Here is a 16,124-nt window from a genome sequence, read left to right on the forward strand (position 1 = left end):
GAATAAAGGGATAAAGTAAGTCAGGAATATAAATTTTAACTAAGGATTGATGTTTTGAACAAAAGTTCTCTTTTGGTTCAGTTTCTTTTTAGCCTGAATTATGTCTAGATTCTTCACATACTAGTGACTATGTTTGTATTCCCTACTCAGAAAATTATAGAAACTTATAGCACAAAGGAGGCCATTCAGCCCACCATGTGTGTGCTGACCAATTTCTGCTTATACCATCCTTTCAGGCAGTGAGTTCCAGATTCCCACCACCTTCCAGATGAAAATATTTCTTCAGTTAATCCTTCTGCCAATTACTTTAAATCCATACCCCTGGTTATTGGCCTCTCTGTTAACAGAAATAGGTCCTTCTTACCCACTCTGTCTAGGCCCCTCATAATTTTATCCACCTCAATTAAATCTCCCTCAGCCTCCTCTGTTCCAAAGAAAACAACTCCAGCCTATCCAATATTCATAACTAAAATTTTCCAGTCCTGGCAATATCCTCGTAAATATCTGTACTTTCTCTACAAGATGGGTGTGATCACATGAACGTGATAGCCAGCACTATACACACTGCTCTAGCTGCTGTGAGCCTAGTGATTTATACAGTTCAAGCATAACCTCTCAGCTCTGATATTTTATGCCTTGGCTAATAAAGGAAAGTATCCCATATGCCTTCTTAACAACTTTGTCTACCTGTCCTGCTACCTTCTATGCACATGTACACCCTAGGTTCCTCTGTTCTTCTACGCCTCAATACTCTACAATTTAGTGTATTCATTGCAGTGTTTACCTTCTCCACATGCATTGTTTCACCTTCTCCTATTGAATTCCATTTGTCACTTTTCTGCTCACCTAACCAGTCCTGCCATTTACACCCTGCTTCCTCACTATCAACCACAGGGCCAATTTTTGTATCATCCACAAGCTTCTTCATTGTGTTCCCTAAATTTTAAGTCTAAATCATTGATATATACCTCAAAAAGGTGACTAATACTGAACCCTGTGGAACCCCACTGGAAACAGCCTTCCGGCCACAAAAACCCACACTGAACATAATCCTTTTCTTCCTGCTGCTGAACCAATTTTGACTCAACATGCCACTTTCCCACGGGCTTTTACTTTTCTGACCAGTCTGCCATGTGTGACCTTGCTGAAATCCACATAGACTACATCAAATGTGGTATCCTCATTGACTCTCCTCGTCACCTCCTCAATAAATTCAATCAAGTTAGTCAGCCTTGACCTTCCCTGAATGAACCCATACTGACTGTCCTTGATTAATCTGAGTTCCTAAGTGATGGATTATACTATCCCTCAATTTTGTCAATAATTTTGATGGTCCTGTAGTTACCTGGTGTATCCCTTTATTTTTTAAAATGTTACAACATTTAGCAGTCCTCCAGCACCATCCCTGTATCTAGAGAAGATTAGGAAATGATGGTCAGAACCTCAGCTATTTCCTCCCTTTCCTTTCTTAGCAGCCTGGGATTCATTTCATCTGGGCCTGGTGATTAATCTACTTTCAAAGATGTTAAATCCATTAATATTTCCTCTTTCTCCCTTCACACACAGGCTACCTTTTTAGTCTCTAATGGGTTCTCTCTTTCTACTTTTAATAGGTTCTACTCTTTCCTTAGTTATCATCTTGCCCTTTATGTATTTATAAAACATCTTTGGGCTATCCTTGATTTTACTTGTCAATATTTTTCCCTGCCTTCTCTGTTTTCCAAATTTCCTTAATTTCACTCCTTCACTTCCTATACTTTTGCAATATTTAGCTTCCCTTTTTACCTTATCCTACCTTCATGACCCTGACATCCAGCGGGGTGCTAGATTTGGGAGTGCTATCCTTTATCTTTGTGGGAACATGGTTTTCTGAACCTTCATTATCTCTTCCTTGAATCCCTCCCAATGCTCTGACACCAATTTACCTTCAATTAGCTGTTTCCAGTCAATTTCTGTTAAATCACCCTTCAGTTTAGTAAAATAGGCCTTTCCCCAATTGAGAACTTTTACTCCTGGTCTATCTCCTTTTCCATAACTTGTGTAAATCTAACTGAATTATGGTAATTATTGCCAAAATGCTCTCCCAGTAATGCATCTTCTACTTGCCCAGCTTCAATCCTTGAAACCAAATGCAGAACTGCCCCTTTGCTTGTGAGCTTGCTACATACTGGCTAAATAAAAAGTTTTTTTTGAATGCATTTAAGAATTCTGTGCCCTCTATACATTTTCATGCTGATTTTACTCCAGTTGATATTAGGGTGGTTGAAACCCCCTACTATTACTGCCCTGTTCTTATCGTACTTCTCAGCAATTTGCCTACATATTTGCTGTTTGATCTCCCTGTTATGACAGGCGGATGGTCAATGCCAAGCTGCTCAAATCCCAGAGGGAAACTTGAAGCAGCTGCCACAACTATTTGCATTTGTACTTATTTTGAGATATGGGCTTTGAATTCAGTAAAAAGTCTGCCAAGTCTTATAGGTTTCTTACAAAACTTAATTAAATCTTTATTACTAGAAGAAATTATTTTAAGCACAAACATAGACCTACAAATTACTACTATGATAACTTCTAAATCTCGTAATTAATCCAAACACCCGTTACATCTCCATTAAGGCACACAGGGGATATTTTGGTGGGTGGGCATGCGATGATCTGTGATGCACGGCTGCGGGTAGGACACATTTGTATAAACCTCATCCACTGGCAGGATAAGAGGGGTCAGGGGGGGTCGCGAATGTGCTCAGTCAGATATTTAATTTGGAAAGTTACTGATACTTGCCTGTGTGAGCAGAAATACTTTAAAACTCATACCAGCTGCTTGGACAGGGCTCATAACCATCAGGTCAGCACTTTACAGTGACGATCCTTTTTGGGGCCTGCAGGTTTCAGGAAGCCTTCCCTTAGCCTGGGAATGGGAGTTGTGCTCTCCACTGGAGACACCTCCTGTGAGGAGGAAGGGAGGGCCAGAAGGGGGAGGAGGCCAAGAGTTCACATTCAGCCTTCAGGGGAGCCACCTTTGGGAGGAGAGGCACAGGCACAAGGGGCGCAGGGCCAAGAGGAAGTCCAAGACAGAGGGGGCCGCACAAGACACCACTATCCCGCTGCCAGGGTATATAGGCGGTGAAGCAGCTACTTCAATATGACTGAGGTGCAGTGCCGATGGAGGCTCTGTCTCTCAAGGGAGACAGTCAACTCTGTCTGTCAGATGATAGGCCCTGAGATCTCCCCTAACTGTGTGGGTGGACACCCCATGCCACTGGCTCTAAAGGTCACTGCTGCCCTCAACTTCCATGCCTCTGGCTTGTTCCAGGGGTTGGTGGGTGATCTTTTGGTGTCTCCCAATCAGCTGTCCACACTTGTGTCAAGTAGGTGACAGACACTCTATTCAGGCGTGCATTGACCTTCATCCACTACCGCTGGGACCAGGCCGGCCAGACAAAGCGAGCCAGAGGCTTCGCAGCGATTACTGGTTTCCCCCATGTCCAGGGTGCAATAGACTGCACACATGTGGACATCAAGGCGCCAGCAGGTGAGCCCGGTGCCTTCGTCAACAGGAAGGGATTCCACTCCATGAACGTGCAGATAGTGTGTGATCACAGGATGCTGATTCTGCAAGTCTGTGCAAGGTACCCAGGCAGCTCTCACTACGTCTACATCCTCAGACACTCCCAGGTGCCAGGACTCTTCAGTGCTCCAGCCCGGCTGGATGGATTGCTCCTGAGTGACAAGGGCTATCCCCTCAGAAGGTGGCTCATGATGTCTCTCCGCCATCCAAGAACAGAAGCTGAGCAGCAGTACAATGGGAGCCAAGCCGCCACAAGGGCTGTGGTGGAGAGAACCATTGGTCTTCTCAAGATGCATTTCTGATGCCTGGACCATTCGGGGGCGCACTCCAGTACCCCCCAGATCGTCTGTCGCTGATAGTGGTTGCATACTGCGCTCTCCACAATCTTGCGCTGGAAAGGGGCGACGCTGTGAGTGAAGAAGATGTAGGCGCAGTTGCTGCGGCTGCACATGATGAGTCCAGCAGTGAGTCCGAGGATGAGCACGTACAGGGAAATGCTGTGACGCTGACGCTGACCCGGGCATACTCCAGGGAGGCAGGGACACCTGGGAGGCTTTAATCCAATGAACCTTCAGCTAGAACACCACAGATGGACCTCCAACAAAAGCCTGTGCTGCAGGCTCCATACTCGATACCTGAGTGCTAAATCTGCCTGGATAGGAACATTAACTAAGGGCCTTGTCAATAAAGCTCAATGTGACACACCTCACTCATAACATCATGGGTAACCATCCACCTGCAGAGGAAAAGACTCACCCTCAGCCATGGTCACATGTCTAAATTTAATGATATAACAAAATTAACTTAAGGAAACAAAATGACAAAGGTGTTAAAAATCACACCAACTCATAAAGACCTCATTGCGGGTCAACACAAAAGCACCAGTGAGAAACCCGTGGTGTGCCTAAGGTGCCTTAAATTTACGCTTTTGGGTGCTATGTCTAGGTTATGTCCCCTCGCTGGCACTGGCATCTGAGACAGCCTGCTCACTGTGCTGTCCTGTTGGCCTCGAAGACCTTGGCGACCGTCTTCTGGCCCGTGGAGCCTGTGCTGGCCCTGCCTGGGAGGGAGCGGCCAGTTCCACAGCTGGCATCTCCCCAGTTGTCACTGGCAGAGGGACGGAGGAGCTGCTGCCCTGATCTGGAGCGCCCTGAGAGGAGCCCGCAGAGACGACAGGCAGCTGCTGAGCCGACGTGAGGTCACTTCAGATCTCCATGCTCACCGTGGATGGACGGGTACCAAGCTGGGAAAACTTGGTGCCCAGACCATCTCCCACACTGGCATTGACCAGCTGAGGTCAATGTCAACATGAGGGCTTGCTGGTCCAAATGCATCCCCAGAAAGCCCTGATTGGTCTCCTGGAGGAGCCTCCATGGGAGTCGCCAGTCTATCCATGGAGGAAGCATGGTGCTCGGCCATGAGGCTCATTGCATCAACAATGGTCCACGTGGACTCCTCCACCATTGAGACCAAGCCAAGCATAGCCTCATATATCTCCACCAGATCCTCCTGCACACCCTGCTGGACTTCCAGCATTTGCTGCCTCACCGACGACTCCAGAGGCACATCATCAGCCACCAACTGAGCATGTGCCTGATCCCCTGCAGCCTTCCAACTGCTGGCACCATGGGCACTCTCTGTCTCCGCCAGCTCCTCCAGTGACTGTGAAGTGCCCTCACTGCTGTGCCTTGGGACACTAGCTGATGATCTAATTCCCACCGAGGTGCTCGTATCTGCGCTGGTGCCTGCCTGGCAGAGATGGTGTGACGCTGGTGGGTCAGAGACTTCAGGGCCCTCAGGAGTGAGACGGGGCCCCTGCTGCTTCTCCTCCCGGCCCTGCTCCGCTGATGCTGAAAGGAAGAACAAGGACATTTGATTAGTTAACGTTGAGACAATGTCAATCTGCATCCCTGTCCCCCGGATCATTGTGTGCTCATCCTGCCATAAGCAATTGTCAAGCCACGTTGCAAACTTCAATCACTGAACATTCAGCACTGCCATGGATGCTGGGATACTAATGGTGACCTCCGTGCTGCGCTAACCTACCTGCCCGTAGCATCTCACCGACACCAGTGGACCTGGCGCCTCTCTAGATCGAGGGCCTCCTGCTCAAATCTGGTAATGATGGCCAGCTGAGCCGGCTCTCCGCCAGTTCTCAACCGCTTGGCTGCATTATGAGCATTCTTCTCCTGAAAAGGAGAGAAGGGCATTCATTCGTGCAACTTGTACCTGGAATCTCTTCGCTGCCATCCCACTCCGACCAGAGTGGAACATTGCACGGCTTCAGTGCCTCCTCAACCCGCTGCTGCCGCACACTCACACAAAGATGCCAGGCCTTGCCCCCCCCACCCCCCCCTCTGCCCCTTGGCCAAATGCAGCCTACATCACTTTTGGCACCACACAGTCCAACCTTACAAAGCAAGGAGGCGCAAGCACGTGGAACGCAAAGGGCAGCCTACCTGCTGGGTTAAGTGACCAATGCCAACATGGTACTCGCCCTTCCCGAGCGCAACAGGTCATTGAAATGCTTGTGGCTCTGGATCCAGGTGCGTCGCACCATGTCGCGGGAGCTCACTATCTCCACCATCTCCTCCCAGGTATGTTTGGTCATGTGGGGTGGCCTCCTCCTGTCCCTGGGAACGAGGCCCTCCCGCCGTGCTACAGGAGCTCTTTTAAACAGGCCGCCGGGTCACCGATCGGGTCCACGCCCGCTCCCGCTCCTGCACGGCCCACCCGACAGGCAGAAATTTCTGCACACTGTTTCTTAATTTCTCCTGGCTGGGTGAAACATTTGATCCCCTACTTTAAATTCAAGCTAGTCTGGTTTATTTAAAAATGCAATGTTCCCTTCACACCTGTTTACCAATTTAACATTTGAAACCTTGCTTATCTTCTGTTACATCAAAGCCTTCAGACCAGCTGCCTTTAATTCAATTAACACACATAAACACACACACACACACACACAGGCCCCATTATTACTCTACAATAAATTCCAATAACATTATGAAAATTATTATATCTTCCTGACACTCCCTCTGGACTGTTCGAGTGTCTTTAGTATCCTCCTAACAGTGTGATTGCCCATCTTATTCTTCAGTTAAACCCAAATGGCCTCATTCGATGTTCCCTCCAGTGTGTCATCCCCCCTTATAGCTGCAATTGCTTTTTTTTAAAACCAATATTCCAACAGCCCCCTTTTCATTATCCCCCTCTCTCTCTTTTCTGAAAACTCTGTAACTAATAATCTTGAGCTGCCAGTCCTCTCTTCCTTTAACCAAAGGATAGTCGAGGATTAATTTTTTTTAAAACTAATTAGTTAAAGTACTTTGGAGATTGTAAAATCAAGCCCCCAAAACTACAAATTTGTATCCAAATTATGTTAAGTTAGGTTTGTAGGTGCAATTTTGTCTAATCACATGGTGCAAATGAATACTTTCTGATTTTGAGAATTCTACTACTAGGTAGTCAGAAATCAATCTCTATCAAGAACATGAATAAGAATTGAATGGTTAGAAATCAACAGGGGCAGGGACACACAGTGGAAAATTTCAAGTAATTCTAGAACGTTTTTAATCAAATTGCCACCTTGGTTCTTCAAGGTTTTTTTCTTGGTAATCCTGGATTACATAGGGTATATGGCACAGAAACAGGCCATTTGGTCCAACCGGTCCATGCCATGCTTACGCTCCATTGGAGCCTCCTCCAATCTTTTCTCATCTAAATCCACTATTGTTACCATCAGTTCCCTTCCCCCCGGCCAATACTTGTCTAGCTTCGTCTTAAGTGCATTCATACTATTCACTTCAGCCATTTTCTGTGGAAGTGAATTCTGCGTTCTTACCACTTTTGAGGTAATCAAGTTTCTTCTGAATTCCCTGTTGCATTTCTTGGTGACTATGGCCTCTAGTTATGCTTATCCCCACAACAGAAAACATTCCCTCAGCATCCACTCTATCAAAACCCTTCATAATTTAAAAGTCCTCTATAAGGTCAACCCTCAGCCCTCTTTTTTCAAGACATCAGGAAAGGATCAACAGGCTATCCTCCTTGTAAATCTTCATTGCACCCTCTCCAGTGTCTCTGTTTCCTTTCTATAATATACTGACCAGAACTGCACACAGTACTCCACGTGTGGTCTAACCAAGATTCAGTACAGGTTTAGCATAACTTCCCTACTTATCAATTCTATCCCTCTAGAAATAAAGCCGATACTTGGTTTGCTTTTTTTATGGCCTTGCTAACCTCCGGCACAACCTTTAGTAATTGGTGTAATTGTACTCTGACACCCCTTTGTTCTCGACCCCACTTAGATTTTGACCTCCTAGTGTTAAGTAACCTCCCTAATCTTCCTAATAAAATAAAAGACTGCAAATCTGTTTGCATTGAACTTCATTTGCCATTTATTTGTCCATTCTGCAAGCTTTTAAGTGTCCTCCTGTAATCTGACTATGCCCCCGACCCCGATTTGGTGTCATCTACAAATTTAGAAATTGTAATTTTTATTCCAAAGTCCAAATCGTTAGTGTAAATTGTGAACAGCAATGATCCCAGCTCTGATCCTCGTGGAACATCACCTTCTACCACTCTTGAGTGTGGCGTAGTAGTTATGTCACTGGACTAGTAATCCAGCGGCCCAGGCTAATGTTCTGGGGATATGGGTTGAATTCCCATCATGGCAGCTGGTGAAATTTGAATTCAATTAATAAATCACCTATAATCGCAGAATCACACGGTGCAGAAGAGGCCCTTCGGCCCATCGAATCTGCATCGACATGTGAGAAACACCTGACCTACCTACCTAATCCCATTTACCAGCACTTGGCCCATAGCCTTGAATGTTATAACATGCCAAGTGCTCATCCAGGTACTTTTTAAAGGATGTGAGGCAACCCGCCTCCACCACCCTCCCAGGCAGCGCATTCCAGACCGTCACCACCCTCTGGGTAAAAATGTTTTTCCTCACATCCCATCTAAACCTCCTGTCCCTCACCTTGAACTTGTGTCCCCTGGTGACTGACCCTTCAACTAAGGGGAACAGCTGCTCCCTATCCACCCTGTCCATGCCACTCATAATCTTGTACACTTCGATCAGGCCGCCCCTCAGTTTTCTCTGCTCCAACGAAAACAATCCAAGTCTATCCAACCTCTCTTCATAACTTAAATGTTTCATCCCAGGCAACATCCTGGTGAATCTCCTCTGCACCCCCTCCAGTGCAATCACATCCTTCCTATAATGTGGCGACGAGAACTGCACACAGTACTCCAGCTGTGGCCTCACCAAGGTTCTGTACAGCTCCAACATGACCTCCCTACTTTTGTAATCTATGCCTTGGTTGATAAAGGCAAATGTCCCATATGCCTTTTTCACCACCCCACTAACATGCCCCTCCGCCTTCAGAGATCTATGGACACACAAGCCAAGGTCCCTTTGTTCCTCAGAATTTCCTAATGTCATGCCGTTCATTGAATACTTCCTTGTCAAATTACTCCTTCCAAAGTGTATCACCTCACACATTTCAGGGTTAAATTCCAGCTGCCACTTATCTGCCCATTTGACCATCCCGTCTATATCTTCCTGTAGCCCAAGACACTCAACCTCACTGTTAGTTACCCGGCCAATCTTTGTGTCATCCGCAAATTTACCAATCTTCCCCCCCACTTAGTCATCTATGTCGTTTATATAAATCGCGAATAACAGGGGACCCAGCGAATAATAGGGGACACTGGCTTCCAGTCACTAAAGCATCCTTCTGTCATCACCCTCTGTCTCCTCCAACTAAGCCAGTTTTGAATCCACCTCATCAAATCAAAATCAGTAATATAAAGCTAGTTTCAGTAATGGTGACCATGAAACCATCATCAATTGCAGTAAAAACCCACCTGGTTCACTAGTGTCCTTCAGGGGAGGAGGTCTGCCATCCTTACCCAGTCTGGCCTGCATGTGACTCAAGACCAACAGAAATGTGGTTGACTCTTAACTGCCATCTGAAATAGCATAGCAAGCCGCTCAGTTCAATGACAATTAGGAGTGGGCAATAAATGCAAACTTTACCAGCAATATTCCATAATAAGTGATAAAAGACTCTCTGCTCTCTGTCTTAGAGCCAACTAGCCATCCATTCTGCCACTTGCCCAGACTACAATTCTCTGACCTTATTCATTAGTCTATTATGGGGCACCTTACTTTTCCAAAATCCAGATAAATTACATCTACTGCACTGCCATTATGTACTTCCTCTGCTACATCCTCAAATAATTCACTAAGTTTAGTCAAGCAGGATTTTCCCTTTTGAAATCCATGCTGACTATACGTTATTATACCTCACATTTCTAGATGTTCTTCTATTATCTCCTTTAGTAAGGATTCCATTATTTTTCTCACCTCCGATGTTAAGCAGACTGGTCTGTAACTCCCTGGACATGTTCTGTCCTTTTCTCAAATATAGAAATTGCATTCGCAATCCGCCGATCCTCTGGCACTATACTTTTTGGGCTTTTTACACATTGGATTAGAAAAACGTCCTGTACACATTGTAAGAACTCCATTGCCTTATCCCCTATACCGACCTCTTCTGTCCAGTGAATATCAGGGTAATTGAAATCCCCCATGATAATTATTCTATGTTTTTAACTCAGTTCCCTAATTTGTCTGCAATTGCTTCCTCCACCTCCCTTCCACTATTAGGTAGTCTGTACACTACAACTATTAGTGTGATTGATCCTTTATTATATTTTATATCTATCCATATGGATTCTATTTTGTCTTGCTGATAGTTGCATCCCTTTTTTCTACTACCATTATGTTATCCTGAGTAAGTTTGGTTACTTCACCTCTGCATCTTCCCTCTCTTTTATCTTTTCTAAATATGCTACCCCTGCAATATTTAATTTCCAGTCCTAATTTTTCTGTAGCCGTGCCTCAGTAATCCCGACTATATCTGCTTCCTCCCAACGCATGATTGTCTCCAGCTCAATTTTATTATTTATGCCTTATGTGCATTGATGTACAGACATTTTAATTCATTGTTAATAAGATTTCCTCTCACTTTATCTTTAACCATCTTCGACTACTGTTCTGCTGCTGCTGCTGTTGCTTGTAGCTACTCCTACCAGGAGATCTGTTCCAGCTATGCTGTGGTGTAGCTGCCACACTTTGTATAATGGACCTTACACTGAATTTATTGTGCATAATTGGGCATTAGGGCATAATTTCCATATAGAAACTATGGGCAGAATTTTCTGCCTGTTGGGCGGGTGGGCCCGACCCAATCTCCAGCGGGCGGGGAGCCGATCCCCGCCAGAGAAGCGGGCCCCGCCGCCATTTTACGTGGGTGGGCCAATTAAGGCCCGCCCAGCGTAACATCCAGCGGGAAGCGCTATGCGCTTCCTGTGCGGGCGGGGCGGGGGGATTCCCCAAAAGCGAGAGTGCGCTCTTTCGCACATGCACACGAAAGAGCGCACATCTCCCTGAGGCTAAGTGCTGCCTCAGGGAGATCGCTTACACTCTGAAAAATGTTAAAAATAGGGAAAAAAAATTCCCTAACATGTCCCCCTCATGTGACATGAGATGGGACATGTTCATAATATACATACTAACTTTATTAAAATGTTTAAAACCCTACATGAAACCTCATCCCACCGCTGGATGAGGTTTCATGTTTTTTCTATTGCCCGCCGAGACTCCTACCCTGCCCGCCAACCTTAAGGTTGGATGGGCAGGTCCTTTAATTGTTTTAATGATACTGTCAATGGCCTCAATTGGCCATTGACAGGTCGGCGAGCCCGCAGCTGATTTGGCTGTGCCCCCGCCTGCCTGAAAATTTAAATGGGGTGGGATGACGTTGGGGGTTCCCCCCCCACCGCTCGCCAATGGCAATATTCTGCCCTATGTTATAATAAGGGCATTAGCACTAACTAGCGATTAAATTCTGGGTAGTTTTGTGGCTGGAGCTGCAGTAGAAATTTCAGGGGTTGAAACTAGCTGAACTTATTCCACTTAGCCATCTTATAACTCAGACGTAAGACTTCTGCCCAAACAGCTGGGCTCATTTGATAGCTGAATATAGCTTTTATATAATATGTAAATAGGATAGAAATAAACACACACATTGAATATGAATATTAAAGTTAAATATTTCACAGTTTACTATTAAACTGAAAATTTGCTGAATATTTGATACGGTATTTTGTCTCTCTTGTGGTATTCTCATGTTTTTTAAAGTGACCAAAATAGTTTCATTGTTTTCTAGATAAAATATATTCAGTGATCATCAGTGATAATGAAATATTTTATTCTTTTAGAAAACATAAAAAAAACTGTTTCTGCCTTCATGAAATGATCAGTGGACTCAGACAGCCTACTGGATTAGTGCATTGTGGGGATGGATCACAGAGACTCTTCATCCTGGAAAAGGAAGGTTTTGTGAAGATTTACACTGCTGATGGAGAATTACTTAAGGAATCATTTCTCGACATCCACAAGCAAGTCCAGAGTGGAATAAAGGTTGGCATCATCTCTAAAAATTCTGTTCATCCATGATAATTTATTCATTATTATAAGTTAGATACTGAAGTAAAAAATGATTCCCACTAGAAAAAAGTCAAGCCTCGTTGCCTTGTCCATGCCTGTGAACAGTAGCTTGTCACTTTAATAATTCAATGTATCTTTGCCAGATTTGGCCAAACTTTGTGAAGTTTCTCTCCTTTTTAGGTGCTGAGATACATTCAAAAATCGGAATGGTCAAGGGTCTCCGATGCTCAATGAGTTTAACCAATGAATACCTGAGTCATACAGACAAGAAGGTCCAACTTTCTTCCTTTGGAGCAGTGGTTCAGAAACTGCAATTGGTGTTTGCACTTTTATGGTAGGGAGAGGAAATTAGGCTTTTGAATAATTCCTTTTGGAAATGCACTGCATAAGTGTCAGGTTAGGACAGGGTTGGGCTTAACAGTGATGTTCCCATGGTAGAGTGGCAGACTGATGTTCATTGTCAAGGGTCATAAGTGCATAACGTCTACCTATACGTTTTGTTGAGATTTGGGACCTCAACAGCTTAAAAGTGTTTCACCACCTTTTTTCTGAGGTTATGAAATTACTGTTTTCTCCCTTTTTTGTTCTTGTTCTAGTCTCTCAGTGCCACTGAAGTCCTGCAACATACAAGACAGTCTAGCAACCAACATCAGTACATCACTTAAATCAGCTTCTAAGTGGCTCACATGATAATTTACCTCAATTTTTTTCTCCCGGTTATGGGGAAGTAATTAGTACCAACAGTGATGCATTATTTGGAAATCAACACACAATGGGAACTGAATCTGTGTCTTAGCATATTTGCTCTTGTACTGGATTCTGCCTTTCCAGAAGATAGGAGTTAATCTCCTGGTGGGATGAAATACCTTCAGGATTCATTATCCCATTAGCTACTGATAAGCAGCTAGTAGCAGTCCCTAAAAAATCTGTCCAATCCAATCCAAACCGTGGCTCTAGAATGGACCGACCGCGTTCTGAGAAAAATCAAAGTGTGACATCACAGGCAAAAAGGTAGTTGATTGGTTGGTGAGTATTTTTCTCAATTATCTTTCAAAACTTGGGTAATTTTGGTAATTATAAGGTTTTATTAGTAGTAGCAGTGTTTACTAATGGTATTAAAGCTTACTAGATTGACTGGTGAGTCCTTCCTATTTATCTTAACTAGGGAATTTCAATCAGGATAGGTAGAACATTTTTTGTCATAATAATATAAGCACAGGCAGGACTAGAGAAATTAATTAAAATTTAATCAGTGAAATAATTAATTAAATGCTATAAGGATGGCAGGACAGGTGATATGCAGTGGCTGTAGAATGTAGAGCTTGTGGACACCTGTGTGATCCAAGGCAAACACATCTGCAGTAAGTGCCTGCGGCCAGAGGAACTTCATTCAGAGTCATTGAGCTGGAGACAAGCTGCAGACACTACGACACATCAGGGAGGGGGAAGGTTACCTGGACACTTTGTTCCAGGAAGTAGACACAGCCCTTAGGATAGGGTCATCTGATTTGGTCAGTCGTCAAGGATAGGAGGGTGTGACTACGAGTGAGGCAAGTATGGGGATTGAGAAGGTAGAAGAAGTGGAGGAGCCTTAGTCCTTGCAGTTGTCTAACAGGTTGGAGGTTTCTTCAGCCTTTATGGATGAAAGCACGAGCTGCAGGGTAGATGAGCAAACTAACCATGGCACAGTGGTACAGGAAGCCATTCAATCTGGGGAAGTTAAATCAAATGTAGTTGTATTAGAGGACAGTATAGTCAGGGGGATAGACACAGTTCTCTGCAGCCGAGAGCAAGAGTCCAGAAGGCTATGTTGCCTGCACAGTGCCAGGGTTTGGAACATCTGCTCTGGGCTGGAGAGAAACTTGTAGTGGGAAGGGGAGGATCCAGTTGTCATGGTTCACAATTTGCAACGAAATAGAATTTTAAAAAAACCTTTCATGGGATGTGGGTGTCGCTGGCAAGCCCAACATTTGTTGCCCGCCCCTAATTGCCCTTGAAATGAGTGGTTTGCTCACCTATTTTTCAGGTAAGAGTCAACCACATTGGTCTGGAGTCACATGTAGGCCAGAACACGTAAGGATGGCAGATTTTCTTCCCTAAAGAGCATTAATGAACAAGATGGGTTTTTGCAACAATCATTGATAGTTTTATGGTCACCATTACTGAGCCAAGCTTTATGTTCCAGATTTGTTCATTTGAACCCATGTCCCAGAACATAGCCCGGGCCTCTGGGTTACTGGTCCAGTGACATTATCACTATGCCACCATCTTGCCATGGAGAGGTAGGACTCGGAAAGCGGTTCAGCTTAGAGAGTGTGAGCAGCTAGGGCACAATTAAAAAGCAGAACCTCAAAGATACTAATCTTGGAGTAGGGTAAATAATATCAAAGAGTTAAATGTGTGGCTCAAAGATGAATGTGGGAGAAATGAGTTTGATTCATGGGACACTGACACCAGTACTGGGGAAAGAAGGAACTTTATCGTTGGGACAGTTTTCACCTGAACCATGCTGAGACCAGTGTTCTGGCGAGTTGAATAACCAGGGCAATAGAGAGGGCTTTAAACTAAATACTGGGGGTGAGGGATCAAATGAGGGTAGATGTGATAAATTAAAGAGATAAAGGACAAAGCAAGGGAGCAATAAGGGAAATGATAATCTGAGTGTGGCAGAGTGTACAAAATTAAGTGTGCGCCAGCAGATAAGGCTAGCAATTGTGAAAATAATAAAAATACATAGTTAAAGACACTCTTGAGCACACACAACATTCACAACAAGGTAGATGAATTGACGACACAAATGGAAATAAATATGTACGATTTAGTTGCCTTTATGGTGACATGGCTGTGGGGTGACCAAGGCTGGGAGCTGAATGCTCAAGGGTAAAACAAAAACAAAAATACCTGGAAAAACTCAACGGGTCTGACAGCATCTGTGGAGAGGGATACAGTTGACGTTTCGAATCCGTATGACCCTTCATCAGAACTAAAAAATATAGAAATGAGATGAAATATAAGCTGGTAGAGGTGGGTGGAGGGACAGGTAGAGCTTGATAGGGGGCCAGTGATAGGTGGAGGCCAAGAAGAGTCTGCCAAAGATGTCAGAGACAAAAGGACAAAGGGGTGTTGACGGTGGTGATATTATCTAAAGGATGTGCTAATGGGGACATTAAGGGTAACAAGCAGGACAAGCTAGTGGCAGATGGCCTTGTAGTGGGGGTGGGGTGGGGGTCAGGGATCGAAATGGGCTAAAAAGTAGAGATGAAACAATAAACTGAAATAAATTTAAAACTAGGTGGCAAAAGAAAAATATATTTGTAAAAAAATTATAAATGATTGGAAAAAAGGGGATCGGAAAGGGGGAGGGGATGGAGGGGAGAGTTCATGATCTGAAATTGTTGAACTCAATATTAAGTCTGGAAGACTGTAAAGTGCCTAGTCAGAAGATGAGGTGCTTTTCCTCCAGTTTGTGTTGAGCTTCACTGGAACATTGCAGCAGGCCAAGGATGGACATGTGGGCATGGGAGCAGGGTGGTGTGTTGAAATGGCAAGCGACAGGAAGGTCTGGGTCATGCTTGCAGACAGACCGAAGGTGTTCCGCAAAGCGGTCACCCAGTCTGCGTTTGGTCTCTCCAATGTAGAGGAGACCCCATTGGGAGCAGCGAATGCAGTAGACTAAATTGAGGGAAGTGCAAGTGAAATGCTGCTTCACTTGAAAGGAGTGTTTGGACCCTTGGATGGTGAGGAGGGGGAAGTAAAGGGCAGGTGTTGCACCTTCTGCGGTTGCATGGGAAAGTGCCGTGGGAGGGTGATGAGATGCAGGGAGTGATGGAGGAGTGGACCAGGGTGTCCCAGAGGGAACGATCCCTGCGGAAAGCCACCAGGAGGGTGAAGGGAAGATGTGTTTGGTGGTGGCGTCACGCTGGTGTTGGCTGAAATGGCGGAGGATGATCCTTTGAACGCGGAGGCTGGTGGGGTGATAAGTGAGGACAAGGGGGACCCTATCATGGTTCTGGGAGGGAGAGG

At 44.9% G+C, this 16,124-nt stretch overlaps 1 protein-coding gene across 5 annotated transcripts in view; it reads left to right on the forward strand.

Annotated features, from left to right (window-relative positions):
- The window catches only part of hhip (hedgehog interacting protein), a 236,923-nt gene that overhangs the window by 37,986 nt on the left and 182,813 nt on the right, over positions 1–16,124 (forward strand). For all 5 annotated transcript variants that reach the window (XM_078540822.1, XM_078540831.1, XM_078540851.1 and 2 more), the window contains exon 4: positions 11,873–12,074. In XM_078540822.1, the coding sequence (XP_078396948.1) occupies positions 11,873–12,074 (202 nt within the window). The remainder of the gene's footprint in view (positions 1–11,872; positions 12,075–16,124) is intronic.

Source organism: Cetorhinus maximus, chromosome 1 (assembly GCF_964194155.1).
Source record: "Cetorhinus maximus chromosome 1, sCetMax3.hap1.1, whole genome shotgun sequence".
Classification (NCBI taxonomy): Eukaryota; Metazoa; Chordata; class Chondrichthyes; order Lamniformes; family Cetorhinidae; genus Cetorhinus; species Cetorhinus maximus.